The 20,142-nt window shown below is 48.4% G+C and overlaps 1 protein-coding gene across 1 annotated transcript in view; it reads right to left on the reverse strand.

Annotated features, from left to right (window-relative positions):
- The window catches only part of LOC140359129 (titin-like), a 342,168-nt gene that overhangs the window by 239,082 nt on the left and 82,944 nt on the right, over window positions 1–20,142 (reverse strand). The window contains exons 40-49 of the mRNA XM_072443997.1: window positions 15,699–15,965; window positions 15,348–15,626; window positions 8,198–8,438; window positions 5,261–5,428; window positions 5,018–5,142; window positions 4,207–4,473; window positions 3,423–3,692; window positions 1,203–1,502; window positions 587–889; window positions 59–246 (exon numbers count right to left, since the gene is read on the reverse strand). Coding sequence (XP_072300098.1) covers window positions 59–246; window positions 587–889; window positions 1,203–1,502; window positions 3,423–3,692; window positions 4,207–4,473; window positions 5,018–5,142; window positions 5,261–5,428; window positions 8,198–8,438; window positions 15,348–15,626; window positions 15,699–15,965 — 2,408 coding nt within the window. The remainder of the gene's footprint in view (window positions 1–58; window positions 247–586; window positions 890–1,202; window positions 1,503–3,422; window positions 3,693–4,206; window positions 4,474–5,017; window positions 5,143–5,260; window positions 5,429–8,197; window positions 8,439–15,347; window positions 15,627–15,698; window positions 15,966–20,142) is intronic.

Genomic DNA, 20,142 nt, shown 5'->3' on the forward strand with positions numbered 1-20,142 from the left:
AGGTCGGGTACAGCGGGTACTCACCCTGTAGCTCAGGTCGGGTACAGCGGGTACTCACCCTGTAGCTCAGGTCGGGGCACAGTTTGGGGTTGACTCTGAGCCAGTTGTAGACGCCGTCGTCGCACTTCTCAATAATGTAACCGGTGATGACACTGCCGCCGTTTGAAGCCGGAGTCTCCCACGTCAGAGTCACAGAGGAACGAGTCGCATCTGCGAAATGGAGGTTCAGCGGAGGAGACGGGCGATCTGAGGGTGGGAGAGAGAGTCAGAGCAGAGTGATGGTCCTGATTCCCCCTGCACATGCTCAGGAGCTTCTGCACATGCTCAGGAGCTTCTGCACATGCTCAGGAGCTTCTGCACATGCTCAGGAGCTTCTGCACATGCTCAGGAGCTTCTGCACATGCTCAGGAGCTTCTGCACATGCTCAGGAGCTTCTGCATATGCTCAGGAGCTTCTGCACAAATGCTGCACATTTAACGTGTGAGTTTATCTGTCTTTGAAACAAACCTTGAACTTTATGGGTCAGCTCTAAAGGTTTTACCTCAGATGCCCTCCCTGCCTGTTCACAGCTGGTGTAAAGTCTCACCGATGGGGTCCATGATCTTGACCGGGCGGGTGGCCGCACTGGGACGTCCAGCTCCAGCCTTGTTCTCCGCTCTCACTCTGAAGATGTACTCTTTGTTTTCCACCACGTCGTTGAGTGCGGCCGAGCGCTCCGTCGCCGCGGTGACCAGAGCCGCCTCCCACCTGACGGACGTGCGGTCACGGAGCTCGATGACGTACGTCGTGACGGCAGAGCCGCCGTCTGACAGCGGCGGCTCCCAGCACACGGTGGCTCCAAAACGATTCACCGTGGACACGTGCACATGCTGCGGGGCATCTGGCACATCTGTGGAGAGAGAGAGTTAGACCAGGACTGGGACCAGAACTGAGACCAGGACTGAGACCAGGACTGGGACCAGGACTGGGACCAGGACTGAGACCAGGACTGAGACCAGGACTGGGACCAGGACTGGGACCAGGACCAGGACTGGGACCAGGACTGGGACTACGACAGGGACTAGGACTAGGACTAGGACTAGGACTAGGACAGGGACTAGGACAGGTTCCAGGTCAAAGCTTTTATGGTCAGAGGGTTGGTAAAGTGAGGCCCTCGGTCACTGATCCTGTAGTGCGTGTCCTGGAAGACAAAGTGGACTCACCAAACTTGTTTTTGGGCTGCACGGGCTCGTCCAGGACCACGCTGGGCCCGGTCCCGACACGGTTCCGGGCGCTGACCCTGAACAGGTAGAGCAGGTCTCGGTTGAGTCCGGACACGCAGTACTCGGGAGCGTCTGCGCGGTCTGTGGCCAAAGTCCAGGTCTTTCTCTTGATGTCGCGGCGCTCTACGACGTACGACGTGATCTTAGCGCCACCATCAGACTCAGGCTCCTCCCATGACAGGCTGACCTCGCCCTCAGCCGTGTCGACGACCCGGAGACCTTTGACCGGACCAGGAACGTCTGCGGAAGGAGAGGGGGTCAAGAGCGGGACTGAAGCTGGACTAAAGAGGGATTAGAACAGGACTAAACTCTTCAGTCTGCACCAGGGCTTTAACGGGCCAATCACGTGGCAGGCCCGTTATAGGGAACCAATCACACGGCAGCATTGTGGGTTGGGCCATTTAATACAATTTAGATGTTCTTCTTCTGCTGTTAGAGTTCTTTTAGAGTTCTTTTAGAGTTCTGTTAGAGTTCTTTTAGAGTTCTTTTAGAGTTCTGTTAGAGTTCTTTTAGAGTTCTGTTAGAGTTCTGTTAGAGTTCTTTTAACTTTCTACAAGAGCCTTTCCAGAAATATCCATGAAGAACTCAACTCAATCTGGAGAGAGACAAGGTCAGGCCTAAAGTGAACTAAAGCAGGACTAAAGCAGGTCTAAAGCAGGTCTAAAGCAGGTCTAAAGCAGGACTAAAGCAGGACTAAAGCAGGACTAAAGCAGGACTAAAGCAGGTCTAAAGCAGGTCTAAAGCAGGACTAAAGCAGGACTAAAGCAGGACTAAAGCAGGACTAAAGCAGGACTAAAGCAGGTCTAAAGCAGGACTAAAGCAGGTCTAAAGCAGGACTAAAGCAGGACTAAAGCAGGACTAAAGCAGGACTAAAGCAGGTCTAAAGCAGGACTAAAGCAGGACTAAAGCAGGTCTAAAGCAGGTCTAAAGCAGGACTAAAGCAGGACTAAAGCAGCAGGACTAAAGCAGGACTAAAGCAGGACTAAAGCAGGTCTAAAGCAGGTCTAAAGCAGGACTAAAGCAGGACTAAAGCAGGACTAAAGCAGGACTAAAGCAGGTCTAAAGCAGGTCTAAAGCAGGACTAAAGCAGGACTAAAGCAGGACTAAAGCAGGACTAAAGCAGGACTAAAGCAGGACTAAAGCAGGACTAAAGCAGGTCTAAAGCAGGTCTAAAGCAGGACTAAAGCAGGACTAAAGCAGGACTAAAGCAGGACTAAAGCAGGTCTAAAGCAGGACTAAAGCAGGACTAAAGCAGGTCTAAAGCAGGTCTAAAGCAGGACTAAAGCAGGACTAAAGCAGCAGGACTAAAGCAGGACTAAAGCAGGACTAAAGCAGGACTAAAGCAGGACTAAAGCAGGACTAAAGCAGGACTAAAGCAGGACTAAAGCAGGACTAAAGCAGGACTAAAGCAGGACTAAAGCAGGACTAAAGCAGGACTAAAGCAGGTCTAAAGCAGGTCTAAAGCAGGTCTAAAGCAGGACTAAAGCAGGACTAAAGCAGGACTAAAGCAGGTCTAAAGCAGGACTAAAGCAGGACTAAAGCAGGTCTAAAGCAGGACTAAAGCAGGACTAAAGCAGCAGGACTAAAGCAGGACTAAAGCAGCAGGACTAAAGCAGGACTAAAGCAGGACTAAAGCAGGACTAAAGCAGGTCTAAAGCAGGACTAAAGCAGGTCTAAAGCAGGTCTAAAGCAGCACTAAAGCAGGACTAAAGCAGGACTAAAGCAGGACTAAAGCAGGACTAAAGCAGGTCTAAAGCAGGACTAAAGCAGGTCTAAAGCAGGACTGAAGTGAGACCAGGGACGTCTGTGGAGGGGAGAAGGTCAAGACTAGAGCAGGTCTAACCAGGAGACCCAGGAGAGGGGATGAACTGGGACTAGAAATGGTCTGAAGAAGGACTAGAACACGAGTGAAGCAGGACTAAAACTGGACTAAAACTGTACTGAAACAGAACTGAAAAAATAAGTACACCAAGACTAAAAGTAGGACGAAAACAAAGACTAAAACAGGATTAAAACTAGACTAAATCAGGATGAAAGGACTAGACCAGGCCAATATTGCCAATTAAAAGTTTGTTCCTAATATTTTGGCTGGTAAAATGAAACAAAAAAGTTCCAAACAAGGTCTAAATGTGGTCTAAGCCAGTCTAGATCAGGACTCACCGATGACGTCCAGGTTGATGTGAGCCTCGGCTTCTCCGTGCTTGTTCTTGATGTGGACCCGGTACCGGGCCTGGTCCTCTTTGCTCGGGCTCTTTAGCCGGTACTCAGTCTTGTCCAGACTGGAGTCGATGTTCTGGACTGGGAGGCTTTTCTCGCCCAAGAACCACTCGGCATCGGCGCGAGGATAAGCGTCGTATGGAACCGACATCACAAACGGTTTACCCGCATCTGTCACCAAACTCTGATCCGTGGTCTTTATCTTCGGCACCGCTGTGGAGGAGAAGAGAGTCAGAGCGGGTCTACACCCGGTTTACACCCGGGTCTACACCCGGGTCTACACCCGGTTTACACCCGGGTCTACACCCGGGTCTACACCCGGTTTACACCCGGGTCTACACCCGGGTCTACACCCGGTTTACACCCGGGTCTACACCCGGGTCTACAGCGGGTCTACAGCGGGTCTACACCCGGGTCTACACCGGGTCTACACCGGGTCTACAGCGGGTCTACAGCGGGTCTACAGCGGGACTACACCCGGGTCTACACCGGGTCTACACCCGGGTCTACACCGGGTCTACACCGGGTCTACACCGGGTCTACAGCGGGTCTACAGCGGAACTACACCCGGGTCTACACCGGGTCTACACCCGGGTCTACACCGGGTCTACACCGGGTCTACAGCGGGTCTACACCGGGTCTACACCCGGGTCTACACCGGGTCTACACCGGGTCTACACCCGGGTCTATACCCGGGTCTACAGCGGGACTGAAGCCGGTCCCTCACCTGCCAGCTCCAGCTTGGCCCGGGCATCCTTGTCCTTGGCCACGATGCGGTACTCGCCCTGGTCTCTGGGTCGGATCTCGCAGACCTGGAGACGGTGGACTTTTCCTTCGCTGATCATCTGGTACTTGTCTCCCTGAACGATGATCATGTTGTTCCTCATCCATCGCACTTCCACACGGTCTTTGTTCAGCTCCGCCTCGAACACCACGTCTGAACCCGGAGGCTCGAACAGGTCCTGAGGCGGACGCACAATCTCCACCGGCGTTTCTGAGGGAGAAGGGAATGTTAAGACCGAAGAACGACCGAGTTATTCTAGTGATTAGCATGAGCTAATTTAAAGCTAATGAATTGTAAATTATATCAAGAAACTGAATTCTTTAGGTTCCAAGTTAAAGTACACGGCTGAATCGGATCAGTATCAGGGTTAGGGTTGAGCTGGAACCTTCTCCAGATCTGAACCTGGTCCTGAGCCGGAACCTTCTCCAGATCTGAACCTGGTCCTGAGCCGGAACCATCTCCAGATCTGAACCTGGTCCTGAGATGGAACCTTGTCCAGATCTGAACCTGGTCCTGAGCTGGAACCATCTCCAGATCTGAACCTGGTCCTGAGCTGGAACCTTCTCCAGATCTGAACCTGGTCCTGAGCCGGAACCATCTCCAGATCTGAACCTGGTCCTGAGATGGAACCTTGTCCAGATCTGAACCTGGTCCTGAGCTGGAACCTTCTCCAGATCTGAACCTGGTCCTGAGCTGGAACCTTCTCCAGATCTGAACCTGGTCCTGAGCTTGTGGACACTTCTGGAGCTCTTACCCTCGACGAAGAGTCTTGCTCGTGAGCGTCTCTCTTCCACTCCGCAGGCGTACTCGCACTCGTCATCAGGTCTGCAGGTTTTCACCATCAAACGACACGTTTTCCCTTCGCGCTCCATGTGGTACCTGCAAACACACCGGGTTATAATAGTCCTAGTCCTGGTCCTGGTCCTGGTCCTGGTCCTGGTCCTGGTCCTGGTCCTGGTCCTGGTCCTGGTCTCTGGTCTCTGGACTCTGGACTCACCTGGGACCTTCTCGGATCTCTCTCCCGGCCCTGTACCACTTGACCGAGGCCTTGTCCTTGTTGACTTTGCAGGTGAACGTTGCGTCCTCAAACTCGGTGATGGTTTGGTCTTTGAGCTGAGCTGTGAAGTCTGTAGGAGCTTCACTGATGATGAGCTCAGCAGAACACCTGAAAGAGAGGAGAATGTGTCAGATGCCCTCCCAGCAGTACGATCAGCAGCAGTATGAGTGCAGCATGAGTGCAGTATGAGTGCAGCATGAGTGCAGTATGAGTGCAGTATGAGTGCAGTATGAGTGCAGTATGAGTGCAGTATGAGTGCAGTATAAGTGCAGTATAAGTGCAGTATGAGTGCAGTATAAGTGCAGTAAAAGTGCAGTATGAGTGCAGTATAAGTGCAGTATGAGTGCAGTATGAGTGCAGCATGAGTGCAGTATGAGTGCAGTATGAGTGCAGTATAAGTGCAGTATAAGTGCAGTATGAGTGCAGTATGAGTGCAGTAAAAGTGCAGTATGAGTGCAGCATGAGTGCAGCATGAGTGCAGTATGAGTGCAGTATAAGTGCAGTATAAGTGCAGCATGAGTGCAGCATGAGTGCAGTATGAGTGCAGTATGAGTGCAGTATGAGTGCAGCATGAGTGCAGTATGAGTGCAGTATGAGTGCAGTATAAGTGCAGTATAAGTGCAGTATGAGTGCAGTATGAGTGCAGTATAAGTGCAGTATAAGTGCAGCATGAGTGCAGTATGAGTGCAGTATGAGTGCAGTATGAGTGCAGCATGAGTGCAGCATGAGTGCAGTATAAGTGCAGCATGAGTGCAGTATGAGTGCAGTATGAGTGCAGTATGAGTGCAGCATGAGTGCAGTATGAGTGCAGCATGAGAGCAGTATGAGTGCAGCATGAGTGCAGTATGAGTGCAGTATGAGTGCAGTATGAGTGCAGTATAAGTGCAGTATGAGTGCAGTATGAGTGCAGTATAAGTGCAGTATAAGTGCAGTATGAGTGCAGTATAAGTGCAGCATGAGTGCAGCATGAGTGCAGCATGAGTGCAGCATGAGTGCAGCATGAGTGCAGCATGAGTGCAGCATGAGTGCAGTATAAGTGCAGCATGAGTGCAGTATGAGTGCAGTATGAGTGCAGTATGAGTGCAGTATAAGTGCAGTATGAGTGCAGCATGAGTGCAGCATGAGTGCAGTATAAGTGCAGCATGAGTGCAGTATGAGTGCAGTATGAGTGCAGCATGAGTGCAGTATGAGTGCAGCATGAGTGCAGTATAAGTGCAGTATGAGTGCAGTATGAGTGCAGTATGAGTGCAGTATGAGTGCAGTATAAGTGCAGTATGAGTGCAGTATAAGTGCAGCATGAGTGCAGTATGAGTGCAGTATGAGTGCAGCATGAGTGCAGTATGAGTGCAGTATGAGTGCAGTATAAGTGCAGCATGAGTGCAGTATGAGTGCAGTATGAGTGCAGTATGAGTGCAGTATAAGTGCAGTATGAGTGCAGTATAAGTGCAGTATGAGTGCAGTATGAGTGCAGTATGAGTGCAGTATGAGTGCAGTATGAGTGCAGTATGAGTGCAGTATGAGTGCAGTATGAGTGCAGTATAAGTGCAGTATAAGTGCAGCATGAGTGCAGTATGAGTGCAGTATGAGTGCAGTATGAGTGCAGTATAAGTGCAGTATGAGTGCAGTATAAGTGCAGTATGAGTGCAGTATGAGTGCAGTATGAGTGCAGTATGAGTGCAGTATGAGTGCAGTATGAGTGCAGTATGAGTGCAGTATGAGTGCAGTATAAGTGCAGTATGAGTGCAGCATGAGTGCAGCATGAGTGCAGTATGAGTGCAGTATAAGTGCAGCATGAGTGCAGTATGAGTGCAGTACGAGTGCAGCATGAGTGCAGTATGAGTGCAGTATGAGTGCAGTATAAGTGCAGCATGAGTGCAGTATGAGTGCAGTATGAGTGCAGCATGAGTGCAGTATGAGTGCAGTATGAGTGCAGTATAAGTGCAGCATGAGTGCAGTATGAGTGCAGTATGAGTGCAGTATGAGTGCAGTATAAGTGCAGTATGAGTGCAGTATAAGTGCAGTATGAGTGCAGTATGAGTGCAGTATGAGTGCAGTATGAGTGCAGTATGAGTGCAGTATGAGTGCAGTATGAGTGCAGTATGAGTGCAGTATAAGTGCAGTATAAGTGCAGCATGAGTGCAGTATGAGTGCAGTATGAGTGCAGTATGAGTGCAGTATAAGTGCAGTATGAGTGCAGTATAAGTGCAGTATGAGTGCAGTATGAGTGCAGTATGAGTGCAGTATGAGTGCAGTATGAGTGCAGTATGAGTGCAGTATGAGTGCAGTATGAGTGCAGTATGAGTGCAGTATAAGTGCAGTATGAGTGCAGCACGAGTGCAGCACGAGTGCAGCACGAGTGCAGCACGAGTGCAGTATAAGTGCAGCATGAGTGCAGCATGAGTGCAGCACGAGTGCAGTACGAGTGCAGTACGAGTGCAGCACGAGTGCAGCACGAGTGCAGCACGAGTGCAGCACGAGTGCAGTACGAGTGCAGCACGAGTGCAGCACGAGTGCAGCACGAGTGCAGCACGAGTGCAGTACGAGTGCAGCACGAGTGCAGCACGAGTGCAGTATGAGTGCAGTATAAGTGCAGCATGAGTGCAGTATGAGTGCAGTATGAGTGCAGCATGAGTGCAGTATGAGTGCAGTATAAGTGCAGTATAAGTGCAGTATGAGTGCAGTATGAATGCAGTAAAAGTGCAGTATGAGTGCAGCATGAGTGCAGCATGAGTGCAGTATGAGTGCAGTATGAGTGCAGTATAAGTGCAGTATAAGTGCAGCATGAGTGCAGCATGAGTGCAGTATGAGTGCAGCATGAGTGCAGCACGAGTGCAGTATAAGTGCAGTACAAGTGCAGTACAAGTGCAGTACAAGTACCTGATCTCTCCGATGGAGGCCGTGTACTCGCCCTCGTCGTCCATCACACAGTCTTTGATGGTCAGAGTGTGTTTGAGTCCGTCCACACGGTAAAGCAGGCGTTTGCTCAGAGGCACCTCCTGCCCGGCTTTGAACCAGCGCACGCTCGACTCAGGACGATTCACTTTGCAAACGAACACAACCGTCCTTTTCTCCTGCGTCTCAACGTCCTCCAGGGCCTCCAGGAACTTCAACTGCTCCTCTGAGGAAACCAGAGCGGGTCAGGGACGCAACCAGGGGCTAAACTGGACTAAACAGGACTAGAACTGGATTAACACTGGACTAAAACTGGACTAACACTGGACTAACACTGGACTAACACTGGACTAAACAGGACTAAAACTGGACTAAAACTGGACTAACACTGGACTAAACTGGACTAAACAGGACTAAAACTGGACTAAAACTGGATTAACACTGGACTAACACTGGACTAACACTGGACTAACACTGGACTAAAACTGGACTAAACTGGACTAAACAGGACTAAAACTGGACTAACACTGGACTAACACTGGACTAAACAGGACTAAAACTGGACTAACACTGGACTACCACTGGACTAACACTGGACTAAAACTGGACTAACACTGGACTAACATTGGATTAACACTGGACTAACACTGGACTAAACTGGACTAAAACTGGACTAACACTGGACTAAAACTGGACTAACACTGGACCAACACTGGACCAACACTGGACTAAAACTGGACTAGAACTGGACTAACACTGGACTAACACTGGACTAGAACTGGACTAACACTGGACTAACACTGGACTAACACTGGACTAGAACTGGACTAACATTGGACTAAAACTGGACTAGAACTGGACTAGAACTGAACTAGAACTGGACTAACACTGGACTAGAACTGGACTAGAACTGGACTAGAACTGGACTAACACTGGACTAACACTGGACTAAAACTGGACTAAAACTGCACTAGAACTGGAATAACACTGGACTAAAACTGGACTAGAACTGGACTAGAACTGGACTAGAAAGGGACTAACACTGGACTAGAACTGGACTAGAACTGGACTAGAACTGGACTAGAACTGGACTAGAACTGGACTAGAAAGGGACTAACACTGGACTAGAACTGGACTAGAACTGGACTAACACTGGACTAGAACTGGACTAGAACTGGACTAGAACTGGACTAACACTGGACTAACACTGGACTAACACTGGACTAACACTGGACTAAACTGGACTAAACAGGACTAAAACTGGACTAACACTGGACTAACAATGGACTAGAACTGGACTAAAACTGGACTAAAACTGGACTAACACTGGACCAACACTGGACTAACACTGGACTAACACTGGACTAAAACTGGACTAGAACTGGACTAACACTGGACTAACACTGGACTAGAACTGGACTAACACTGGACTAACACTGGACTAGAACTGGACTAACACTGGACTAACACTGGACTAGAACTGGACTAACACTGGACTAGAACTGGACTAACACTGGACTAACACTGGACTAGAACTGGACTAGAACTGGACTAGAACTGGACTAACACTGGACTAACACTGGACTAGAACTGGACTAACACTGGATTAACACTGGACTAGAACTGGACTAGAACTGCACTAGAACTGGACTAGAACTGGACTAACACTGGACTAACACTGGACTAGAACTGCACTAGAACTGGAATAACACTGGACTAAAACTGGACTAGAACTGGACTAGAACTGGACTAGAAAGGGACTAACACTGGACTAGAACTGGACTAGAACTGGACTAGAACTGGACTAGAACTGGACTAGAACTGGACTAGAAAGGGACTAACACTGGACTAGAACTGGACTAGAACTGGACTAGAACTGGACTAACACTGGACTAGAACTGGACTAGAACTGGACTAGAACTGGACTAACACTGGACTAACACTGGACTAAACTGGACTAAACAGGACTAAAACTGGACTAACAATGGACTAGAACTGGACTAAAACTGGACTAAAACTGGACTAACACTGGACCAACACTGGACTAACACTGGACTAACACTGGACTAAAACTGGACTAGAACTGGACTAACACTGGACTAACACTGGACTAGAACTGGACTAACACTGGACTAACACTGGACTAGAACTGGACTAACACTGGACTAAAACTGGACCAGAACTGGACTAGAACTGGACTAGAACTGGACTAACACTGGACTAGTACTGGACTAACACTGGACTAGAACTGGACTAGAACTGGACTAGAACTGGACTAGAACTGGACTAGAACTGGACTAACACTGGACTAACACTGGACTAGAACTGGACTAGAACTGCACTAGAACTGGACTAACACTGGACTAACACTGGACCTGAACTGGACTAGAACTGGACTAAAACTGGACTAGAACTGGTATAGAACTGGACTAACACTGGACTAACACTGGACTAGAACTGGACTAGAACTGGACTAGAATTGGACTAACACTGGACTAACACTGGACTAACACTGGACTAGAACTGGACTAGAACTGGACTAACACTGGACTAACACTGGACTAGAACTGGACTAGAACTGGACTAGAATTGGACTAACACTGGACTAGAACTGGACTAGAACTGGACTAGAACTGGACTAACACTGGACTAGAACTGGACTAGAACTGCACTAGAACTGGACTAACACTGGACTAACACTGGACTAGAACTGCACTAGAACTGGACTAGAACTGGACTAGAACTGGACTAGAACTGGACTAACACTGGACTAACACTGGACTAGAACTGGACTAACACTGGACTAAAACTGGACTAGAACTGGACTAGAACTGCACTAGAACTGGACTAACACTGGACTAACACTGGAATAGAACTGGACTAGAACTGGACTAGAACTGGACTAACACTGGCTAGAACTGGACTAGAACTGGACTAACACTGGCGAGAACTGGACTAGAACTGGACTAGAACTGGACTAACACTGGACTAAAACTGGACTAGAACTGGACTAGAACTGGACTAGAACTGGACTAGAACTGCACTAGAACTGGACTAACACTGGACTAACACTGGACTAACACTGGACTAGAAATGCACTAGAACTGGACTAGAACTGGACTAGAACTGGACTAACACTGGACTAGAACTGGACTAGAACTGCACTAGAACTGGACTAACACTGGACTAACACTGGACTAGAACTGGACTAGAACTGGACTAGAACTGGACTAGAACTGGACTAGAACTGGATTAACACTGGCTAGAACTGGACTAGAACTGGACTAGAACTGGACTAGAACTGGACTAGAACTGGACTAGAACTGCACTAGAACTGGACTAACACTGGACTAACACTGGACCTGAACTGGACTAGAACTGGACTAGAACTGGACTAGAACTGGACTAGAACTGGCTAGAACTGGACTAGAACTGGACTAACACTGGCGAGAACTGGACTAGAACTGGACTAACACTGGACTAGAACTGGACTAGAACTGGACTAGAACTGGACTAGAACTGCACTAGAACTGGACTAACACTGGACTAACACTGGACTAGAACTGCACTAGAACTGGACTAGAACTGGACTAACACTGGACTAGAACTGCACTAGAACTGGACTAGAACTGGACTAGAACTGGACTAACAGTGGACTAGAACTGGACTAGAACTGGACTAGAACTGGACTAGAACTGGACTAGAACTGGACTAACACTGGACTAAAACTGGACTAACACTGGACCAACACTGGACTAACACTGGACTAACACTGGACTAACACTGGACTAAAACTGGACTAGAACTGGACTAGAACTGGACTAACACTGGACTAACACTGGACTAAAACTGGACCAGAACTGGACTAGAACTGGACTAGAACTGGACTAACAGTGGACTAGAACTGGACTAGAACTGGACTAGAACTGGACTAGAACTGGACTAGAACTGGACTAGAACTGGACTAACACTGGACTAACACTGGACTAACACTGGACTAACACTGGACTAACACTGGACTAGAACTGGACTAGAACTGGACTAGAACTGCACTAGAACTGGACTAACACTGGACTAACACTGGACCTGAACTGGACTAGAACTGGACTAAAACTGGACTAGAACTGGTATAGAACTGGACTAACACTGGACTAACACTGGACTAGAACTGGACTAGAACTGGACTAGAATTGGACTAACACTGGACTAGAACTGGACTAACACTGGACTAGAACTGGACTAGAACTGAACTAGAATTGGACTAACACTGGACTAGAACTGGACTAACACTGGACTAGAACTGGACTAGAACTGGACTAGAACTGCACTAGAACTGGACTAACACTGGACTAACACTGGACTAACACTGGACTAACACTGGACTAGAACTGCACTAGAACTGGACTAGAACTGGACTAGAACTGGACTAGAACTGGACTAACACTGGACTAACACTGGACTAGAACTGGACTAACACTGGACTAAAACTGGACTAGAACTGGACTAGAACTGCACTAGAACTGGACTAACACTGGACTAACACTGGCTAGAACTGGACTAGAACTGGACTAACACTGTCGAGAACTGGACTAGAACTGGACTAACACTGGACTAGAACTGGACTAGAACTGGACTAACACTGGACTAAAACTGGACTAGAACTGGACTAGAACTGGACTAGAACTGGACTAGAACTGCACTAGAACTGGACTAACACTGGACTAACACTGGACTAACACTGGACTAACACTGGACTAGAACTGCACTAGAACTGGACTAGAACTGGACTAGAACTGGACTAACACTGGACTAGAACTGCACTAGAACTGGACTAGAACTGGACTAGAACTGGACTAGAACTGGACTAACACTGGACTAACACTGGACTAGAACTGGACTAGAACTGGACTAGAACTGGACTAGAACTGCACTAGAACTGGACTAACACTGGACTAACACTGGACTAGAACTGGACTAACACTGGACTAAAACTGGACTAGAACTGGACTAGAACTGCACTAGAACTGGACTAACACTGGACTAACACTGGAATAGAACTGGACTAGAACTGGACTAGAACTGGACTAGAACTGGACTAACACTGGACTAGAACTGGACTAGAACTGCACTAGAACTGGACTAACACTGGACTAACACTGGACTAGAACTGGACTAGAACTGGACTAGAACTGGACTAGAACTGGACTAGAACTGGACTAGAACTGGACTAGAACTGGACTAACACTGGCTAGAACTGGACTAGAACTGGACTAGAACTGGACTAGAACTGGTCTAGAACTGGCTAGAACTGGACTAGAACTGGACTAACACTGGCGAGAACTGGACTAGAACTGGACTAGAACTGGACTAACACTGGACTAGAACTGGACTAGAACTGGACTAACACTGGACTAAAACTGGACTAGAACTGGACTAGAACTGGACTAGAACTGGACTAGAACTGCACTAGAACTGGACTAACACTGGACTAGAACTGCACTAGAACTGGACTACAACTGGACTAGAACTGGACTAACACTGGACTAGAACTGGACTAGAACTGCACTAGAACTGGACTAACACTGGACTAACACTGGACTAGAACTGGACTAGAACTGGACTAGAACTGGACTAGAACTGGACTAGAACTGGACTAACACTGGACTAGAACTGGACTAGAACTGGACTAACACTGGCTAGAACTGGACTAGAACTGGACTAGAACTGGACTAGAACTGGACTAACACTGGCTAGAACTGGACTAGAACTGGACTAACACTGGCGAGAACTGGACTAGAACTGGACTAGAACTGGACTAACACTGGACTAGAACTGGACTAACACTGGACTAGAACTGGACTAGAACTGGACTAGAACTGGACTAGAACTGCACTAGAACTGGACTAGAACTGGACTAGAACTGGACTAGAACTGGACTAACACTGGACTAGAACTGGACTAGAACTGGACTAGAACTGGACTAACACTGGACTAGAACTGGACTAGAACTGGACTAGAACTGCACTAGAACTGGACTAACACTGGACTAGAACTGGACTAGAACTGGACCAACACTGGACTAACACTGGACTAGAACTGGACTAGAACTGGACTAACACTGGACTAGAACTGGACTAACACTGGACTAACACTGGACTAGAACTGGACTAGAACTGGACCAGGTAAATCAGGATTCAGTGTAATGTAGTTTTTCCTGCAGAAGGAGGGTCTAAGGACAGGGGGCGCTCTTCCCCATAAACAGGGCATGTGGGAACTCAAGTCTTGGCCTGTTCTGCTCTCTGATTGGTCAGGAGGACATTGCTCTGCTCTCTGATTGGTCAGGAGGACATTGCTCTGCTCTCTGGTTGGTCAGGAGGACACTGCTCTGCTCTCTGATTGGTCAGGAGGACACTGCTCTGCTCTCTGATTGGTCAAGGTCAGGACACTGCTCTGCTCTCTGGTTGGTCAGGAGGACACTGCTCTGCTCTCTGATTGGTCAGGAGGACATTGCTCTGCTCTCTGATTGGTCAGGAGGACATTGCTCTGCTCTCTGATTGGTCAGGAGGACACTGCTCTGCTCTCTGATTGGTCAAGGTCAGGACACTGCTCTGCTCTCTGATTTGTCAGGAGGACATTGCTCTGCTCTCTGATTGGTCAGGAGGACATTGCTCTGCTCTCTGATTGGTCAGGAGGACATTGCTCTGCTCTCTGATTGGTCAGGAGGACATTGCTCTGCTCTCTGATTGGTCAGGAGGACATTGCTCTGCTCTCTGATTGGTCAGGAGGACACTGCTCTGCTCTCTGATTGGTCAAGGTCAGGACACTGCTCTGCTCTCTGGTTGGTCAGGAGGACACTGCTCTGCTCTCTGATTGGTCAGGAGGACATTGCTCTGCTCTCTGATTGGTCAGGAGGACACTGCTCTGCTCTCTGATTGGTCAAGGTCAGGACACTGCTCTGCTCTCTGGTTGGTCAGGAGGACACTGCTCTGCTCTCTGATTGGTCAGGAGGACATTGCTCTGCTCTCTGATTGGTCAGGAGGACATTGCTCTGCTCTCTGATTGGTCAGGAGGACATTGCTCTGCTCTCTGATTGGTCAGGAGGACACTGCTCTGCTCTCTGATTGGTGGTTCTTACCTGCAACGGTGGCGGAGGCGGTGCTCTTGGCCTGTTCTCCTCTCTGATTGGTCAGGAGCACGCTGTACTTGGCCTGGTCGCTCTTGGCTGCGTTGCGGATGCGCAGAGAGAACACGTTGTCCCTCTGACTCATGGTGTACTTCCCGCTCTCGAAAACCGTCTCCTCCTCCTTCAGCCACTTTGCTTTGGCGCCTTCAGCGTTGACCTCGCAGTTGAAGACAATCTCTGCGCCTTCTTTCACCTGGACGTCCCGCAGAGGCGTGAGGACGCGCAGCTTCTCTGTGACGGGGACAAACGGCGGACAAACAGGTTAGAAACAGGGAGACGCATGAAGAAACGTGCCGGTCTTACCGATGACGTAGAGCTCAGCGGACGCCTTGACGTTGCCGATATGCGCCGTGTATCCACCCTCGTCCTTCCTGTCACAGCTCTTCACAATAAGAGCGCGGCGTTTGCCCTCGCTCACCACGTTGTACTTCTCTCCTTCGCTCACTTCCTGTTCTCCTCTGAACCACTTGACTTCGTACGTTTCCTTCGACACCGAGCACACGAACTCCGCCTTCTCGCCCTCCACCACCTCCACGTTCTGAGGCCGCGCGATGAACTCCGCCGCCAGCTCTGTGAAGGACGGTGAGGGTCAGGGACTAAACCAGGCCTAAACCAGGACTAAACCAGGTCTAAACCAGGTCTAAACCAGGGCTAAACAAGGACTAAACCAGGTCTAAACCAGGTCTAAACCAGGGCTAAACCAGGTCTAAACCAGGACTAAACCAGGTCTAAACCAGGTCTAAACCAGGGCTAAACAAGGACTAAACCAGGTCTAAACCAGGACTAAACCAGGTCTGAACCAGGTCTAAACCAGGGCTAAACCAGGGCTAAACCAGGTCTAAACCAGGTATAAACCAGGTCTAAACCAGGACTAAACCAGGACTAAACCAGGGCTAAACCAGGACTAAACCAGGTCTAAACAAGGACTAAACCAGGTCTAAACCAGGTCTAAACAAGGACTAAACCAGGTCTAAACCAGGTCTAAACCAGGGCTAAACCAGGTCTAAACCAGGACTAAACCAGGTCTAAACCAGGTCTAAACCAGGGCTAAACAAGGACTAAACCAGGTCTAAACCAGGTCTAAACAAGGACTAAACCAGGTCTAAACCAGGTCTAAACCAGGGCTAAACCAGGTCTAAACCAGGACTAAACCAGGTCTAAACCAGGGCTAAACAAGGACTAAACCAGGTCTAAACCAGGACTAAACCAGGTCTGAACCAGGTCTAAACCAGGGCTAAACCAGGGCTAAACCAGGTCTAAACCAGGTCTAAACAAGGACTAAACCAGTTCTAAACCAGGTCTAAACCAGGTATAAACCAGGTCTAAACCAGGACTAAACCAGGACTAAACCAGGGCTAAACCAGGACTAAACCAGGGCTAAACCAGGACTAAACCAGGGCTGAACCTGGACTAAACCAGGGCTAAACCAGGCCTAAACCAGGGCTAAACCAGGCCTAAACCAGGGCTAAACCAGGGCTAAACCAGGCCTAAACCAGGGCTAAACCAGGGCTAAACCAGGGCTAAACCAGGCCTAAACCAGGCCTAAACCAGGGCTAAACCAGGGCTAAACCAGGGCTGAACCAGGACTAAACCAGGTCTAAACCAGGTCTAAACCAGAACTAAACCAGGTCTAAACCAGGGCAAAACCAGGCCTAAACCAGGACTAAACCAGGACTAAACCAGGTCTAAACCAGAACTAAACCAGGACTAAACCAGGTCTAAACCAGGACTAAACCAGGCCTAAACCAGGACTAAACCAGGTCTAAACCAGGTATAAACCAGGACTAAACCAGGACTAAACCAGTTCTAAACCAGGTCTAAACCAGAACTAAACCAGGTCTAAACCAGGGCAAAACCAGGCCTAAACCAGGACTAAACCAGGTCTGAACCAGAACTAAACCAGGACTAAACCAGGTCTAAACCAGGACTAAACCAGGACTAAACCAGGTCTAAACCAGGTATAAACCAGGTCTAAACCAGAACTAAACATGGTCTAAACTAGGACTAAACCAGGACTAAACCAGTTCTAAACCAGGTCCAAACCAGGACTAAACCAGGTCTAAACCAGGTCTAAACCAGGACTAAACCAGGTCTAACCCAGGTCTAAACAAGGACTAAACCAGGGCTAAACCAGGTCTAAACCAGGACTAAACCAGGTCTAAACCAGGTCTAAACCAGGGCTAAACAAGGACTAAACCAGGTCTAAACCAGGTCTAAACAAGGACTAAACCAGGTCTAAACCAGGTCTAAACCAGGGCTAAACCAGGTCTAAACCAGGACTAAACCAGGTCTAAACCAGGTCTAAACCAGGGCTAAACAAGGACTAAACCAGGTCTAAACCAGGACTAAACCAGGTCTGAACCAGGTCTAAACCAGGTCTAAACCAGGTCTAAACCAGGGCTAAACCAGGTCTAAACCAGGTCTAAACAAGGACTAAACCAGTTCTAAACCAGGTCTAAACCAGGTATAAACCAGGTCTAAACCAGGACTAAACCAGGACTAAACCAGGTCTAAACCAGGGCTAAACCAGGTCTAAACCAGGTCTAAACCACGACTAAACCAGGATTAAACCAGGTCTAAACCAGGACTAAACCAGGACTAAACCAGGTCTAAACCAGGGCAAAACCAGGGCTAAACCAGGACTAAACCAGGTCTAAACCAGGACTAAACCAGGGCAAAACCAGGCCTAAACCAGGACTAAACCAGGACTAAACCAGGGCTAAACCAGGTCTAAACCAGGACTAAACCAGGTCTAAACCAGGGCAAAACCAGGTCTAAACCAGGGCTAAACCAGGTCTAAACCAGGTCTAAACCAGAACTAAACCAGGACTAAACCAGGTCTAAACCAGGTCTAAACCAGGCCTAAACCAGGTCTAAACCAGGTCTAAACCAGGACTAAACCAGGTCTAAACCAGGTCCAAACCAGGACTAAACCAGGTCTAAACCAGGACTAAACAAGGACTAAACCAGGGCTAAACCAGGTCTAAACCAGGACTAAACCAGGTCTAAACCAGGTCTAAACCAGGTCTAAACAAGGACTAAACCAGGTCCAAACCAGGTCTAAACCAGGTCTAAACCAGGCCTAAACCAGGCCTAAACCAGGTCTAAACCAGGACTAAACCAGGTCTAAACCAGGGCTAAACCAGGTCTAAACCAGGTCTAAACCAGGACTAAACCAGGTCTAAACCAGGTCTAAACCAGGACTAAACCAGGACTAAACCAGGTCTAAACCAGGTCTAAACCAGGACTAAACCAGGACTAAACCAGGTCTAAACCAGGTCTAAAACAGGACTAAACCAGGTCTAAACCAGGTCTAAACAAGGACTAAACCAGGTCTAAACCAGGTCTGAACCAGGTCTAAACCAGGACTAAACCAGGACTAAACCAGGTCTAAACCAGGGCTAAACCAGGTCTAAACCAGGACTTAACCAGGTCTAAACCAGGTCTGAACCAGGTCTAAACCAGGACTAAACCAGGTCCAAACCAGGACTAAACCAGGACTAAACCAGGTCTAAACCAGGGCTAAACCAGGACTTAACCAGGTCTAAACCAGTTCTAAACCAGGTCTAAACCAGGACTAAACCAGTTCTAAAACCAGGTCTAAACCAGGACTAAACAAGTTCTAAACCAAGTCTAAACCAGGACTAAACCAGGTCTAAACCAGGTCTAAACCAGTTCTAAACCAGGTCTAAACCAGGCCTAAACCAGGTCCAAACCAGGTCTAAACCAGGACTAAACCAGGTCTAAACCAGTTCTAAACCAGGTCTAAACCAGGTTTAAACCAGTTCTAAACCAGGTCTAAACCAGGACTAAACCAGGTCCAAACCAGGGCTAAACCAGGTCTAAACCAGGACTAAACCAGGACTAAACCAGGTCTAAACCAGGTCTAAACCAGGACTAAACCAGGACTAAACCAGTTCTAAACCAGGTCTAAACCAGGACTAAACCAGGTCTAAACCAGGTCTAAACCAGGACTAAACCAGCTATAAACCAGATCTAAACAAGGACTAAACCAGGTCTAAACCAGGTCTAAACCAGGGCTAAACCAGGTCTAAACCAGGCCTAAACCAGGTCTAAACCAGGACTAAACCAGGTCTAAACCAGGTCTAAACCAGGACTAAACCAGGTCTAAACCAGGTCTAAACCAGGACTAAACCAGGACTAAACCAGTTCTAAACCAGGTCTAAACCAGGACTAAACCAGGTCTAAACCAGGTCTAAACCAGGACTAAACCAGGTCTAAACCAGGGCTAAACCAGGTCCAAACCAGGACTAAACCAGGTCTAAACCAGGTCTAAACAAGGACTAAACCAGGTCTAAACCAGGTCTAAACCAGGGCTAAACCAGGTCTAAACCAGGACTAAACCAGGTCTAAACCAGGGCAAAACCAGGGCTAAACCAGGACTAAACCAGGTCTAAACCAGGACTAAACCAGTTCTAAACCAGGTCTAAACCAGAACTAAACCAGGTCTAAACCAGGGCAAAACCAGGCCTAAACCAGGACTAAACCAGGACTAAACCAGGGCTAAACCAGGTCTAAACCAGGACTAAACCAGTTCTAAACCAGGTCTAAACCAGAACTAAACCAGGTCTAAACCAGGGCAAAACCAGAACTAAACCAGGACTAAACCAGGTCTAAACCAGGTCTAAACCAGGTCTAAACCAGGACTAAACCAGGTCTAAACCAGGTCCAAACCAGGACTAAACCAGGTCTAAACCAGGACTAAACCAGGTCTAAACAAGGACTA

Source organism: Eucyclogobius newberryi, unplaced genomic scaffold, assembly GCF_026437365.1.
Source record: "Eucyclogobius newberryi isolate DKJ021-1_F unplaced genomic scaffold, fEucNew1.0.hap1 SCAF_14, whole genome shotgun sequence".
NCBI lineage: Eukaryota > Metazoa > Chordata > Actinopteri > Gobiiformes > Gobiidae > Eucyclogobius > Eucyclogobius newberryi.